Source organism: Clinocottus analis, unplaced genomic scaffold, assembly GCF_023055335.1.
Source record: "Clinocottus analis isolate CAN_PGR_092001 unplaced genomic scaffold, fCliAna1.0.p SCAF_17, whole genome shotgun sequence".
In the NCBI taxonomy this organism is placed as follows: Eukaryota; Metazoa; Chordata; class Actinopteri; order Perciformes; family Cottidae; genus Clinocottus; species Clinocottus analis.
The window spans coordinates 12,701,818-12,716,516 of NW_027175898.1; the positions used below are offsets into that span (position 1 = coordinate 12,701,818).

General features: G+C 43.2%; 1 protein-coding gene across 1 annotated transcript in view; it reads right to left on the reverse strand.

Moving 5' to 3' along the window:
• Positions 1–434: 434 nt before the first annotated feature.
• Positions 435–14,699, reverse strand: part of gfra4a (GDNF family receptor alpha 4a) — a 122,418-nt gene continuing 108,153 nt past the window's right edge. Inside the window, exons 7-8 of the mRNA XM_068581036.1 lie at positions 3,558–3,727; positions 435–1,084 (exon numbers count right to left, since the gene is read on the reverse strand). Coding sequence (XP_068437137.1) covers positions 938–1,084; positions 3,558–3,727 — 317 coding nt within the window. The 3' untranslated portion in view covers positions 435–937. The remainder of the gene's footprint in view (positions 1,085–3,557; positions 3,728–14,699) is intronic.

Sequence of the window (14,699 nt, forward strand, 5' to 3'; positions counted from 1 at the left end):
TGTATATATAAATATATTTGTATTATATATATATTATAAATCAGTTAAAACAACAGTGGTAAAAGAAAAATTGATTTGTGAGATACATATTCGTGAGATACATATTTATGTGCTTTCTGGGTAACAAAACCATCTCTAATAAAAATGTGCCTCTAAAGGAAAGCGAGCGAAGCCGAATGAGCGGAGCGCCGCACACGTCCACCTCACACCTCATGTACCACTTCATCACAGCTCATCTGAGACAAAAGTCTTTACATTTAATAGTTTTCTTTTACACCAAGGAATGTTCAGGGACCAAACAAACAATCAAACAAAAAAAAAGTGTTTAGTTTCTTCACTTCATATATATATATATATATATATATATATATATATATATATATATATATATATATATATATATATATATATATATATATATATATACTTTAGTTTTCCGGCACTGCATCCTCAGTGTCTCTTCGCTGTACACCTCCTGACCCAGCGGGCCCTCTCCGCCGTAGCCTGGACGTTATTTTCATATGAGCAGAGTCTGTGTTTGTGTGTCACGGGCAACAGTTTGTATTCGGGGGAGGGGCGGGGGGGGGCGGGGGGGCATGAAGCAGGAAATGAAGCGTGTACTTCCTGGGCAGCGGCACCTTGTGTGGTCTGCTGTGTGCTCTACACAACACATCTGCTCTGAGTCATGAGTCACAAAAAGATATTAAGTGTGATTTTTTTTTTCTTCTTTTTTTTTTTTTGGGGTGTGGCAGATATGAAGAGAGGCAGGACAGAGTCGACCCCCCCCCCCCCCCCCCCCGGCCCCTCACCATCATTTGACACATAGAAATGGCTGTTTCTCACACACCAACCCTCCCCCTCCCCCTCCTCACCCCCTCCCACCCCTCCCCCACCAGGTGTGGAGTCTGGTCCGTGGAGGCCCGGCGAGCGAGGCCTCCTATTGGTCGGCGAGCAGCAGCAGGAGCAGCCAACCGAGGCCCAGCATCAGGGAGAGGCGGGCGGGCTCGTTCCCGCGGTCGGACAGGCCCGGGGAGGGAAGAGTGGAGTCGCCCTCGTCGCCCCACAATCTATCGTTCTCATTCACCTAAAAGAGAACGACCTTGGGATTAGTCATCCGTTAAAGAAATAATAATAAAGCAAAGTCCGTTATCCGCTTCCAGGTTCCACACCAGGAAACATTTCCTCTAAATTCAACCTAAAACAGCTTCCACCAAGTCACCTTGTCTTTCCTTTTCATTTACTTCCTACTGTGGGCAAGATCGGAGTCAAATGCAAAGCAGCATTTCCTGTTTTAATTCAATTTTGTATTGATTTATCACAGAAGGTTATTAAAATGTGACACGATGTTGGCGGAAGAGTTTTATGTCTGGTGATGCGACTCGAGGCTAATTTACTCAGACTGGCGTCCACCCAGTGACACTTTATTACATCCTCCACTTTCAGGTGACAAAATGTTTAACGCGTCCCGTCCGCTGCTCATCTCTGAACCTTTATTCAATATATTATATATAATAGAATCAGAGGATGAGCCAGACTGTTAAAACAATCACGTTTTGGGACGAGGAGTTCAGAGCACCCGAGGCAAGGATACGTCATCTAAGCTGTTTTCTTCAGCTTTCCCTCTGGGAATAAAAAAAAGTGGCCCAGTTATACATCTTATGTGTGAAGTTTATTTCCATCTGTTGGCAGATTGTCAATTATGTTATGTGTTATGTACAGATTTTTTTTTGTTGGCGGGTTCCCATTAGGAGCAAACGGAGCAAACTTCCCACGCCCGGAGTAAATTATATTATTTATAAATTTTGCCTCATTATTAACATCTGAAACACTGTGTGTGTGTGTGTGTGTGTGTGTGTGTGTGTGTGTGCGTGTGTGTGTGTGTGCGTGTGTGTGTGTGTGCTTAATGCAAAACAGGCTGACCACATTAAAATGTATGTTCCACCCTGTTCCATCGTTGATTACTGCACTACTTTATTATGTGTGCCACATTAATTATGTTTACAGAACCTGTTTATATTGTTGATGAAGCGGTTATGATTTGACGTGTTCAATCTGTGTTTCCCTCTCCAGCTGATCCGAAGCCCTGAAGCTACAAAGAGTGTGAGCTTATATAATACACACTCACCTCTTTACATCCAATTTCACTGCTTCTTTTAATTGTCATCAGGCTTTTATTTCAAAAAAAAAAAAGTTGTTTGTTTCCAGCTGCGCTGTGTTTGACGGATCCTTTCACTTCTGCAGAGATCTAATGACCCCGCTGGGATCAATGAGGTTGCATCCAATCTTACAGCTTCAAAGCTTCAATCGTTCAAAACCGTCCACATGATGAACACGCGATAGGTTACAGGAGCAGCGAAGCCGTTCACATGCATCCACTTCAGGAGCCAATAAATAACAGCCTGTCACAACATGTGCTGTACGTCAGCGCTTCTAAAAATAGAAACGTGTTGTGACCTGTTTCACTTTATCTTGACTCAGACTCTATTTCTAGTGGATTTTGCCGTTTAAAAAACACTTTCTGGTGTTTCTTGTCATTTTTCTCGTGCTTCCGTACAAAAGGATAATCATGTAATAAAGTATTTAGTTGTGTAACTCCCTGATATCTATTTGGTCCTCAAAGATCGATGCAAAGTCGACCTCTAATGAGAGAATTGACGTTCAGGAAAGCCGTGGATCCTCATTGTTTTGTCCTGTAGAGTAACATCATGGTAATTTACGCTTCTGCAGCAAAGCCGAAGAATTGCATCTTGGGACGTGTTGGCGCTAAAGAAAAGTATTAGTTAATTTAAACCAGTGGTTCTTAAACTGAAGAAAACTTTATTAATCTGACAATGGGTCAATCATTCTCTGCATTTGACCTTCCTTAGTAATGAAGGAGCTTTGTGCTGCTGTCAAGCTCTGGGGCTTCAGTGTCTTGCTCAAGGACACTTCAACATGAAACTATGGGGAGGAAACAGGGATCCAACCGGCTTCCTTGGTCATCTTTTAGTTCTTTTTTGCACATCTAAAACTTCATTTGCGTTGTTTAAACAAAGTGATTTTGTTAGTTTCTGTCTGATGGAGCAATCTGATTTACTTGAAAGGGATTTCAATTTTCTCTAATCTATTAATTAAAAAAGCACGGATGGGGGAGTCTCAAAAAGTTGGACCCTTTTGTTCCCATGTTGTCGGGGCGGTGGGGCCCCGACATTTTGCTTCCTCCAAAGTGGGGCGCGACAGAAAACGTTTGAGAGCCACTGAGTATTTTGACTTCCCTCTGACCCACTTTGATATCACGTGAAACTCTCGGACACTCCAATCAGCGGGCCTCAGAGTGTTTTGCAGCAAACAGACACTTCTCTTCTGCCTCGGTTTTGCGGCGGGCGCTGTCAGAATCATGCAGACAACGTAAATCCCGGCTCCGCCCGCCTGCCGGTTCCCTCGCGGGATAAAACGAACGCCCCGAGCGATCTGCGGCGGCGCGACCCGATTCTGAGCGAGGCCCGTCTCTCGACTGTGCCCCTCGTGTCTGGAAAAGGTCGAACACATCACAGTTTCGGTCTTCCGTCTCGTCTCACCTGAGTGGGTATCTGCGCTCTCAGAATGTTCTGCTCTGTTTCCATGGAGACACCCGGGGCGGCGGTTGCCGAGCGCGGGCTCTGGTTGTCAGGCGGCGGACTGGGCATCCCGGGCTGGCCGGCGCCCGTTTTCTCTTCCGATCCGTTCCCGAAGGCCTGGATGGCGTTTTCTAGCCAACACAGAAGCAGCAGAGGAGACGTTACAGGAAGAGACGGACGGCGTTCTGAGAGCTTCGACGTCGGCCGCGACCCTCCGGCTTCCTGTGATGTTTTCACTGCTTTTAAAACCCAAATACCTCTCGTCAGCCAGGAGCACTAAGTGCTACTGCAGCATGCAGGATTTTTCTGTATTTAACCAACATTGTATTGAATTATGTACTATTTCCGGCTCACGAGAAGCGATGCATCATAGTTAAAGGAAAATACAAAATGTCATTTTCACATTTTTCCAATTCATACATCTTGTTGCCTTTCTGGGCCACCGGTGTAAGAAACTGCCAACAAATGCGCAACATATGTTATTCATATGCCTGGGGGATAAGTTTGGATAATAAATAATAAATACATATTTTTAAGGCGAGACATACTGCAGTCGGCAGCGCTACTGTCAACTACTACGGTTACAGCAGAGAGAAAAGCAGCGCTGTGTGGGAAGGAATTCACTCGTAAATATAGAATGAGAACGCCTGTTAAGAGTACATCGGTCTGTTTTTAATTACAGAAGTACGAGGGGCAAAAGCTACTCAGATATATACCTTTAGTTCAAGGAAAAGAGGGTTTCTGGGCATATAATTAAAAAAAAAAAAAAAAAGAATAATGAACAGCATGTTTTTTTAGTTTTTTTGTTTAGCAATGTATGAGTTTCTTCAGGCTATAAATCACACTCACACACACACACACACACACACACACACACACACACACACACACACACACACACACACACACACACACACGATCGCTTGTGTGAGACAGACAAGTAGTTTGACTAATTTCTCATAAATTATTGTTGTTCTCTGTACAGAATGAGAGTGTGAGGACAAACCATCGGCCTCTATCCGTTGCTGCAGTCTGTAAATCATCTGCAGCCCACAAACTGTATTTTTTCTTTCCCCGTCAATGTCGCGGGAGGGCAACATGTTGCCCCACCGGAAGCAAGAGCGTACAGTTTCTCCGTCATCTCGTGGCGTGACGCAGAGCAGCACGTGAGACGAAGCAGAAACACTGGCCGCTGCTCCAGATTGGATTTATGACTCAACGTTATGTTTGTAAAATATCCTCGTCCGTACAACATCCTCACAGTTTGCAATACAAGCAGTGTTTTGAGTTAAATTCAGCCATATGTAGGCACCCAGGCTCTGCAGGATAAATCAGCTTTCTTGGTCGATATACTGGACATCAACATAAAAAGATGCAGAATCTTCCAAAACCACGCTGGACGTCCTCATGTGTACTGCTCACGACGAGCAGGAACTGAAGTTTGAAGAAGCACTAATGATTTAGAAGCTTTTGACTTTCAACCCCGGTGGTCAATTAAGTCTCATCGAACCTCATAATAATAATACTAATACAAATAATAATACATATGTTGTTGATTATATGTCGTATTAGCAATCTGCAGAGTAACGAATGTTATCAGACGAAGAAATGGACTAAAAAAATACAATACATAGAAGCATAAAGTCGCAGCAAGTGAAAAGTATATATACTTCAAAACAGCGTACTTGTGTACATGTACTTGGTTACTTTCCAGCAGTATTGATCAGTATTGATCACCGTGAACCGACAGCTTCCTCCGCTAACGGGAGCGTAGCCTCGTGATGGATATAGTTCTGGGACTAAAGGTCTTAGTTTAACATTCCTGCCATGTGGGATTTGTAGTCGCGTTATGAAAGTTATACACACAATGTTTGATTTGAAAGCCAGGTCAACAATTTTTGAATCACGCCGAAGGGTTTTAACATTTTCCGAAGCTTTCATTCATTCAGTTCAGACGGAGCACACACACACCCGCTCAGACCCTCTCGACCCGGCAGGATGATCTCTTTAGTAAAATATATGGGAGCGCCACAAAGGGTCACGGGCATCGCACACCCGGCACAGAGTCCTCTCACGGGAGGTGAAAAGCAGCAATGAATAATATCATTATGAAATGGCAAAAAAAACAAAACAATATTGAAATATATGTTACGCATGAGTGTGTGTAGTTGTGTTTCTCAAACTTTTTTTTTTCCCAGGGAGCGACTTTTAAAAAAATGACGACTCATCGCAACCCGATAAAGTATGCCTTATCTATAAATCATGAGAAGAGCACATTTGTCTGCATCACTTTGTATTATCTTGAACAGGCCAAGCAGCCATTTTGAAGAGATATATGTTTGATAAATCACGACTTTGTGTTATTCAAACCATATACACGTTCAATTATTTACGTCCATATAAATAATAAATGCCTTTCGGCAGACTTAACATTTCATTTCCTTTCAGAATGTAGTTTTCCCTTTTCATGTTAGATTTAATGTTACAAGGAGGCTACAATCACCAGACTTTGGACTCGCTGTGAGTTCAGGAAAAGGACCGGAGGGATTTTTAACGACCTTGGTACTCCATATTCCAGCAGAACCCCCCGCCGGACTCTCCGGGGGAACGCGCTGGTGATGGAGAACGTTGCTGATGAGAGCGACGTCCGGACGCCCCGCTAAGCCTCACGGCCCGGAAACCCAGATGAGCCGAAAGAGAACGAACGATTACAAATATTCAGACTTCCTGATGTGGCTCGGAGAAGTACTGCGGGTATAAAAGACAACGGAAGAGAGGAAATTCTGCTCAAATATTTCCTAATATACTAAATCTCCTGGGGCCCATCTGTGGGTCGTGACTCGCGAGCCAGTCTTTAGGGAACTTTGCCAGAGGGCAGAAGTTTCGCACAATGCACACACAAGAGGTACAAGTTGTGACGTGTGCAATAAAGTTCTGAAAAAGTGGGAAGACAGTTTTGTTAAATCCCAACCGGGCTGTGATTTCAAAACACTTCCGCGAGCGGATCCAACTGTTCTGTCATGTTCTAGTTTCAAACTTTGAGAGCGTGTTTTGACAGATGGTGATGCCAAGTAGGAGGTGAGGCTCAAAGGCGACGCGAGCGCCGCCGTACAGCAGGCGGTAGCCGCCATCTTTCTTTCATCGCTCATGTTTGTAGTGTATATGATAAAAAAACAAAAAACGATGAGTCATCGATAAAACAGGCCTCGTTTCCTCCTTCTTGCTTTTCCTGCTCAAACTCATTTACAGTGTTGGAACACACAAAAAGTACTTTTATACAAGTTCTGTACTTTAATGAAGAAAATATAAAACATACTTTTTAGTCCACTTTCTTTCAGAGGAAACTATTTATTTGACATCTATGAAAGCTATAGTTACAGTTGAGATTAAGATTTCACAAACTAAATATTAAATATGACACATCGTTATAGATTAAACTGTCAAACTGAGTAGTAAATACTTTAACTTTAACTTACGTCAAAATGCTTTAATTCATTGGGGATAATAATCGCAAACTGTAACATTTCATAATAATTCAACAAATAAAAGAGCCTTTCTGCTGGCTAATGACTTGCTGCATTTTTAACAATCCATCAGATGATTATGTTTAATATTCAAGTGTTGCTGATGCTGAATCATTCAGACACTCGGCAGAGCACTTTAACGTGTGTGAACAGTTGCATATCGTCACCTTTTATGTTGAGACGGTGAGCTAACTAGCATGCAGCTCGTCGCCGATGGACACGCCCATCAGATTCAACATTAGCGTTCGCACGGCCGCTTGTTGTAGAGCTGGTAGGTTGTTTTTTTCCTCTTGTTTTAAAAACCTTCCTGCTGCACATGAAAATAACGTCCTGGGAGCAGCGAGGGTGAAGTAAAACAACAAAGCTGCGAGTCGGACAGCCACACGATGAGCGAAAAGAGAAGCTACACGGAGGAAACTAGAATATTTTCCAGTGCCAGCTGTTTATGTCGCCGTCTGTTTGTCTCTTGACAGATTCCATCATGCGATAGTGCCACAATTGTACAAGATGAAGTCACCAAACTTTACGGTTGTGTGAAAAGAAAAAGAAGAAGTCCGAGTTGAGAGGTGGGGGTGGGGGCGAGCGGGGCAGCAGAAGTAAGGGGCGGGACTTTTGCCACCGGCCCAATTTGGCGTCCCGGCTGCTGTCACCCCATCACAAGACGGTCTCTCGCCGCTTTAAGGACAAGGGCACGCTCTTCATCAGCTGTGTTCCTGGCAGCATTAGGTAAACATCTTCAACAAACAAGCTCTGATGAACACAACCTGCCCAGCGCCAAAAAGCACACACACAACGTGAGTGATGAGTCAAGAGAAGCGGAAGAACCAGGCGCTGCATGTTCATGTTTTTAGTTCTGCTGCGCCAAGTTATCATTAAAATAATTCATCACAGGGATCAGTGTTCAATCTCTTGTTGTCAAATCTTTACAATATTGTGTTACAATGTTAACGTTCATATGCACACAAATTACTGCTGCTGCTGCTGTTAAGCTGCTGCAACAGTAGCTGTGATTACTGCAGGAATGTGAATCTTCAGAGATTGTGTTTTGTCTCCACAGGTGTAAAAGAAACAGATGCTCAAGTTTGGATGTAATTCTATTAGGTAAACAGACGCTTTCGATGTTTCGGGTTTGAATCCCCACCTGACTGAAACTGATATTTACACCTTTTTGCTGTCAGCACGAAAAACAACAATATAACAAAGATGAATCAGAGACTGTGAGATGCAAGCGAACAAGCCTGGATTCTCCAGCTATATATATATATATATATATATATATATATATATATATATATATATATATATATACACACACACATACATTTCTAGAATGTATCCAATCGTAACCCCAAATTTCCCAAAAAGAAAAGTGTATATTACTTAAAAGAGGATTGAAATGGGCAGTCAGCCTTTCAGTCTCTCATCTTTCAGATGTCTGTAATGGTGTGATGTAATGATCATGTTGAATATTCAAATGAACCACTAACAGTAAGTAGACTATGACTGTAAGGAATATTATAGTGTGTACATTCTGTGCCATGTATAATTTACACTCTGGCAGATTTATATGCTCTTACACACCCCAAAGGACACCCATCACACTGGATGCTTAGATTTATCCCAACCAGAATGACTTATGATCGTATGATGAATTAAGACTCTATAGGCACTCGGCTAATGGGCTACTCTGCAGCAATTACGTTTGCATGAAAGTCACTTCAATTAAAATATGCTCAAATGAAGACATGAATGAGAGATTCATCAATTAACATCCACAGCTTTTACTGTAAGATGGATGTGGGTGCTAAGAAATGAAACTCACACCATTATTCCATCTGTTCCCTGCACAAAAAAAACCCCTCAGACTTCAGAAGCGACTCACTGGTTATTAGTGATGGGATTTCAAAGCCTTCAGCGGAGTATCGGGGTGTGACACACAAACATTGATTTCTCACAGGATCATAACAAATTGATCCATCCATCCATTCATCCATCCATCCATCATCCTCGCAAACAAAATTCCGCGGCAATCAATGCACGGCCTCGACTCGACTCCCTCCACCGGTGCGACACTTAGCGTCAACTGCTCGACGGAGGTGGAGGTGGCGGACGGGTGACCCGTGCACGCGGGTTGCCGGCCCTGCAGCTCATTAAGGAACCTGCAACTCGCAACGAGTCAATAGTGAGAGGGAGCGGATTGAACTCGGCTGACGGTGAGTTGATACATCGGCACCTTGCGGTGAAAAGGCTGCGGACCGGCGTGCTAATGGTGCTGTGGGCCATTAGTGCTGGTGGGACAGGTGGGAAAGTGTGCCGCCGCGCTCAAAGTGTGCAGTTAGGGCTCCGGCGTGCGGCGCACCCCTCCCTCCCGGCGGGTTGACGGATGAGGGAAGCGATGGTTGCAACTGCCTGCTACCGTGCCATCGCCACCCGCCGCCATGCAGAGATGAAGTGCCAATAGATATCTTCAGTGGTAAGCTGTCGCGACAGCTCCTTTGTAAATGTTTGGACGCGGCTGTTTAAGCACCGGCACCTCGCATCTCTTTGACTTTTAAGTTTCCCCCCCCCCACCCCCCTCCCCAACCCCGAGGGCTTCCATCTTCTATTGACTTCACAACTTCCACCAAAGCCACACATCCTGTGCACGCCCATTTCCTGTCCCCGACCTTGCTGACGTATTGCTATTATAACACCCGTTTAACTACCAGAAAAAGACACAAAAAAAATTGCAGAAATAAATGAGCTTCATCTCCATCTGTCCTCTCTCTTTTTTCCCCTCTTTCTTTTCTGACACACTCAGCTTTCAGAGAACGAAGAAGTCCAGAGCTGCAGTTTTGCATCGGGATGTGGTTATTATCGCTGCGATGAGGAGGTAAGGCAGGGTGACAGCTGTTTTTTAAAACCTGAGCGCGCTCACTCCAGAGAGGGATCTGCAAACGACCGTATTCTTCCCTGCCACTGTTCTCTCTGTACACCTCATTAGTTCAGAGGCAGGAAACCAAATCACGTTCAATTACCAAGCCATCAAAGGCCATCTGAAGGCCCGTCTCAGCAAGCAGGCCCCCAGCACAGCGAGGAGGGGGGGGGGGGGGAGTCGCAAACAGAGGTAAGCACCAAAAGAGACCAGGAGGATTGATTTAATTGAAGAGCATGCTTTTCCAATTGTTCAACAGCCATCAGCGGAGGAGCGGATGGTCTTTTGGCTCAAGTCAAAATGAATAACACTCCATTCTCTGTACATTGTGGTTCCACAAGGACCGTGGAGGGAGAGAAAAACATCGAGGATCTCTCTCGGGGCGGATTCATTTCCCCCGATTATTGGCTGGAATCCAAACTCCCATTGCCAAAATCATTACACACACACACACACACACGTTTTCACCCACCGAAATAGAAGTGTGTCTCGCCTGCGCCCGGCAAACGAGGCCGAACCCCAAATTGAGACGAGCGCGCGCGCCGCGCGGCGCCGGGCCGCCAATGGCCTCTCCCATTAGAAACGTGTTCATCCTTATTATCACGTACACGCTTGTTTGGCTTTCGCCATTTGCTCAGGCGGGAGGAGAGGAGCGCTTCCTTGCTCAGACGCACGGAAACGAGGCCAGCCAGTCTGAGGTTTGTTTTTCTGGGTCTCTACGGAGCTTACAGTAAACAGCACAGAGGAGAAGCCTTGGCAAGTCGCGGCTGCACGATGCACATGAGGGCTTTCATTGAAAAACAAGACATCCATCAACCAGCCGGAAAGCAGACGCTGGGATTTTTTTTTTTTTACGGCGGCTTCTTGTAAAACGCAATTTGTTATGCGCATTTGATTGTGTAGAGAAAAAAAAGAGGCATTTTAACAAATGTAATTATGTCATTGAGCGACGCATGTCAGAGGACAACCGCTGTTTCAAAATGGACACAGCACGTTATAATTGATCTAATGATAGTTAAACACAATTGCCTCCAGTCAAAAGGGTGGGGCTTGGGGGGAGGTTATGTCTATTTATATGGATTTTATTATCAATATCATGAGAAATATTACTTACTTTTCTATTTTCTTGACTCATTTGACTAAATGTATGTTTTTCCATTCAAACACTGTATGTATGACTCCTTCAGCATTGATACAGTTATGTTAACTCAACAAGGAACACAATACATAAACTATACTGTAAATACAGGTTATATAATATTTACAGTGGAGCTGGGCAATATGGCCAAGATATCTTTTCTTGATATAGGTCATTTCATATCTCAATGACAAATTAATAGTCTTTTTGGGAGATCTGCAGCGGCAAGTAGACATTATTGACTAACTCATTAAAACTCATTACAGCAAATGAAGTGGCAATGTGCTGTTCAGAGAGTTTTGTCATATGAGAACAGCTGAAGAGGAAACAATAAGCTCTATTTACCATAAACTGTTCTCCTTAAGTCAGTTCAGTACAATCATGGGAACGGGAGCTTGAAGCTGCAATCACTGATCACCAATGGAAGACAATCAAGTTAAATAGCAATATAATACGTAGTAATTACAAGTCCCAGGAAACTCAGTTTAAGATTCTACATAAATAAATAAATACAAACTAGCCCGTATTGCAGGGGCAAATATGTCCGAAAATTCTTAACTTTTGGGTTGAAATTGGGAACCAAATATCTTCCATAACACAAAACCCTATTGAGCTCAATCCTCTCCATGAGGCCTCCACGCTGCCTCACCTGTATGAAACAGATATGAGAGATAGCTCAGTCGTTATGGTACTGCGCTCGGTTCTCCATCCTACAGCATCGGCTAGACGGCGCCAAACCGTCCGTTGCTAGTTGGCTTCACATTGGAAAGACTCACACATGTTCGCCAAGGGGACATGAACGGGTTTTCTCCGTTTGGATGTTATTGGTGAAGACGATGCCGAAATCATACAAAGAGGCTTCGCAATTGGGACCCAAATGACCCGGTAAAGAGATAAGTCCACAATAATTACTGAGAGATAATGGTTATGACAAATATAATATGGAGTTTCATGATCTACGTGTGTTCTGTAACCCTTTTTCTTTAACATTGTTGGTCGCTGAAGGTACATAACCTGTCATGTTATGTATAATCTTTCTTGGAGGTGACATTCGGCGAGTGGCCTGCAGAAATAAATAGGTGGTAAGAGTGAAGGTTTGCAACTCTCAGTGCACAATACTCATTCATATATAATTGTTATAGCAGGTTAAGTATGAAGGATGATGCTTTATGTTTGTTTTCTGGTATGTTTTCATGTCAGATTGTTCGTATCGTCTGTCTTTATGCTACGCTATATCATTTTATAAAACATGTTTTTTCTTGTCTAGTTTGAGGTAGGACGTAACCTGTATAAACTGAAAATAAAATGATTGAAAGAAATAGAAGACCACGCTTTTAATGGGATTACATTTGTTTGTTCTTCATGAATGTACATCTCCTCTTTTATTGGTGATTCCTCCTCCAGATGCTTGTCTTGAGGCTTTTGTTTCCATCTTTGATGCTGAGGACATGCCGCTTCTGACTGGATTAATACGCTTCTTACTGGATTAACCAGCAAGATGGTGAATGCTGGCTGGATCTATTTCTACCGTCACACACTTGACACAGGAAGCTTTACAACATGCACTGGAAAAGCTTTCCACCAGACATCCTGCCCTCTTCTCTCCAACCCAGAACGTTTACCGGTTGATCCATGTCGAAGCAGCCACATTGTTTATGACATGTTGAAGACGTTTCGAAGATACGTTTCGCTTTACAAGTAGATACAATCACGTTCCCTCTCATTTATGATTAATGTGCTAACATTATGTTGTTCACCTGCTTTATTATCGCCTGCCACAGGTGTCTACTTTGTTTCTGTATGATGTGACGAGAGCGTTTCAGTGGAGATTACAGCCTTCAGTTGGTCAAAGCTTCTGTTTGTTAATTATTAATCGTACGTCAACTGAAAGACATTAGCATTTACATATATAAAACCACAAGTGAATTTAGTCCTGCTTTAGATTATTGGCTGCAAACTACATTTGAATGATTTAGCAGCTGAACCCTGAACCTACCACCTGTCTGCAGACCCCAGAGGTTCACTTTGTGTATCTCACAGGTGCTTTGTTCTATCGTTCCAATATTACATGACTTTGACTATCAGTTAGTGCCTAAATTATAGTTATATCATTGTTTACCCTTCTAATTTGTGCTTTTTCAAATAAATGATATGTTTAAATAACAATAGATGGTCCTCTGGGACCAGATTAAAAAACAACCAAACAACCGAATTGTTATTCGAGATACGATGTTTAACTTTGGTCCTATTTCAAAGTAGCAGTCCCCGTCGGGGACGCAGGGACGCTACCAGCCAGTTACACAAAATATGCAAATTCACTTATTTAACTTGTTTGTTCAGATGACTGATTCCATAACGAATAATGTTATGAGAATACATAATTAAAGTATGGTGGAGTAGTTTGTTCCCAGTCGGTAGTCCTTGTATGTGAGATATGTTGGATGGATGAAGGTTAACGGAGGAAATCAATACAATATTTAGTGGACACTTGTAATTATTTTTACAAAGTTCCCACTTGATAATAACAGAGAAGAGTCACCGTGTTGCTGTGTAAATACAAAATGGACTAATGAAGTAAGTGAAGGTTTCAATGATTTAAAATGATACTTCTATAACGTTTTACTTTGGTAAATGAACTTATAAAAGTGTTTTTGCTGCGGGGTTCTCGTTATTTAATCCAGTCTGCATTATTGTGGCTCTGGGACAAAACCTTTACAGCTATACAGCGGCTATAAAACAGTTATGGCACCATCAGGACAGGAATATAGTCCAGTATAAAATCTGACTGTGAAAACTGATGTTGGAGAAGAACCTCGAGCAGATTAATGACCTGTCGCATCATAAATAATTAAGAATATGTACACTTTAAATCAGAAACTTGGTTTCTTGAGCAACAAACAGCATAACGAACGTGGCAAGCTGTTCACTCTTAGATTACTTATTTGTTTGTGCGTTACTGGGAATTTCACACTCGAGATGCAAGCTGTGATGTCCGATATAGACCCGGCGTGTGAAGATGGAGGAGCAGTGGGAGACGCTCCAGTCACATGTCAGCTGGAGGTTCACATACTGGGTACACTGGCAGACGCTCTGGAGCCAGAGAGCAACACAGACGTGTCGGGTGATGCAGGGAGGAGGGGGGGGGGGCATGTGATGTCTGATGGGAAGTTGATTTCATGTCTTTCTAATAGCTGAACCGAGACTTAGCCTCGTATAAACTTAACAAACACTGACATTCTGTTCTGTCGCCACACGACGGCAGAGCTGCAGTTTGCTTTGTACTGCGACTGGTGTCATCGGTCTGTCAGCGGTGTTGTTATTAATGCTGACAGCTTTGTGAGAATTTGTCTTCTTCTGTTGTTAGAATGAAATAATAACTCAGAATAAACTCCAGTGTCTGCTGTGACACCAGCAGCTACAGCTTGTATTACTTTGTCACTAGTGTCATTCTTCTGTCACTGGTGCTATCACTCATTCAGAGGGATGATCTCCCATCATCATCGCTGTTTTGTTGTTGTTGTTGTTGT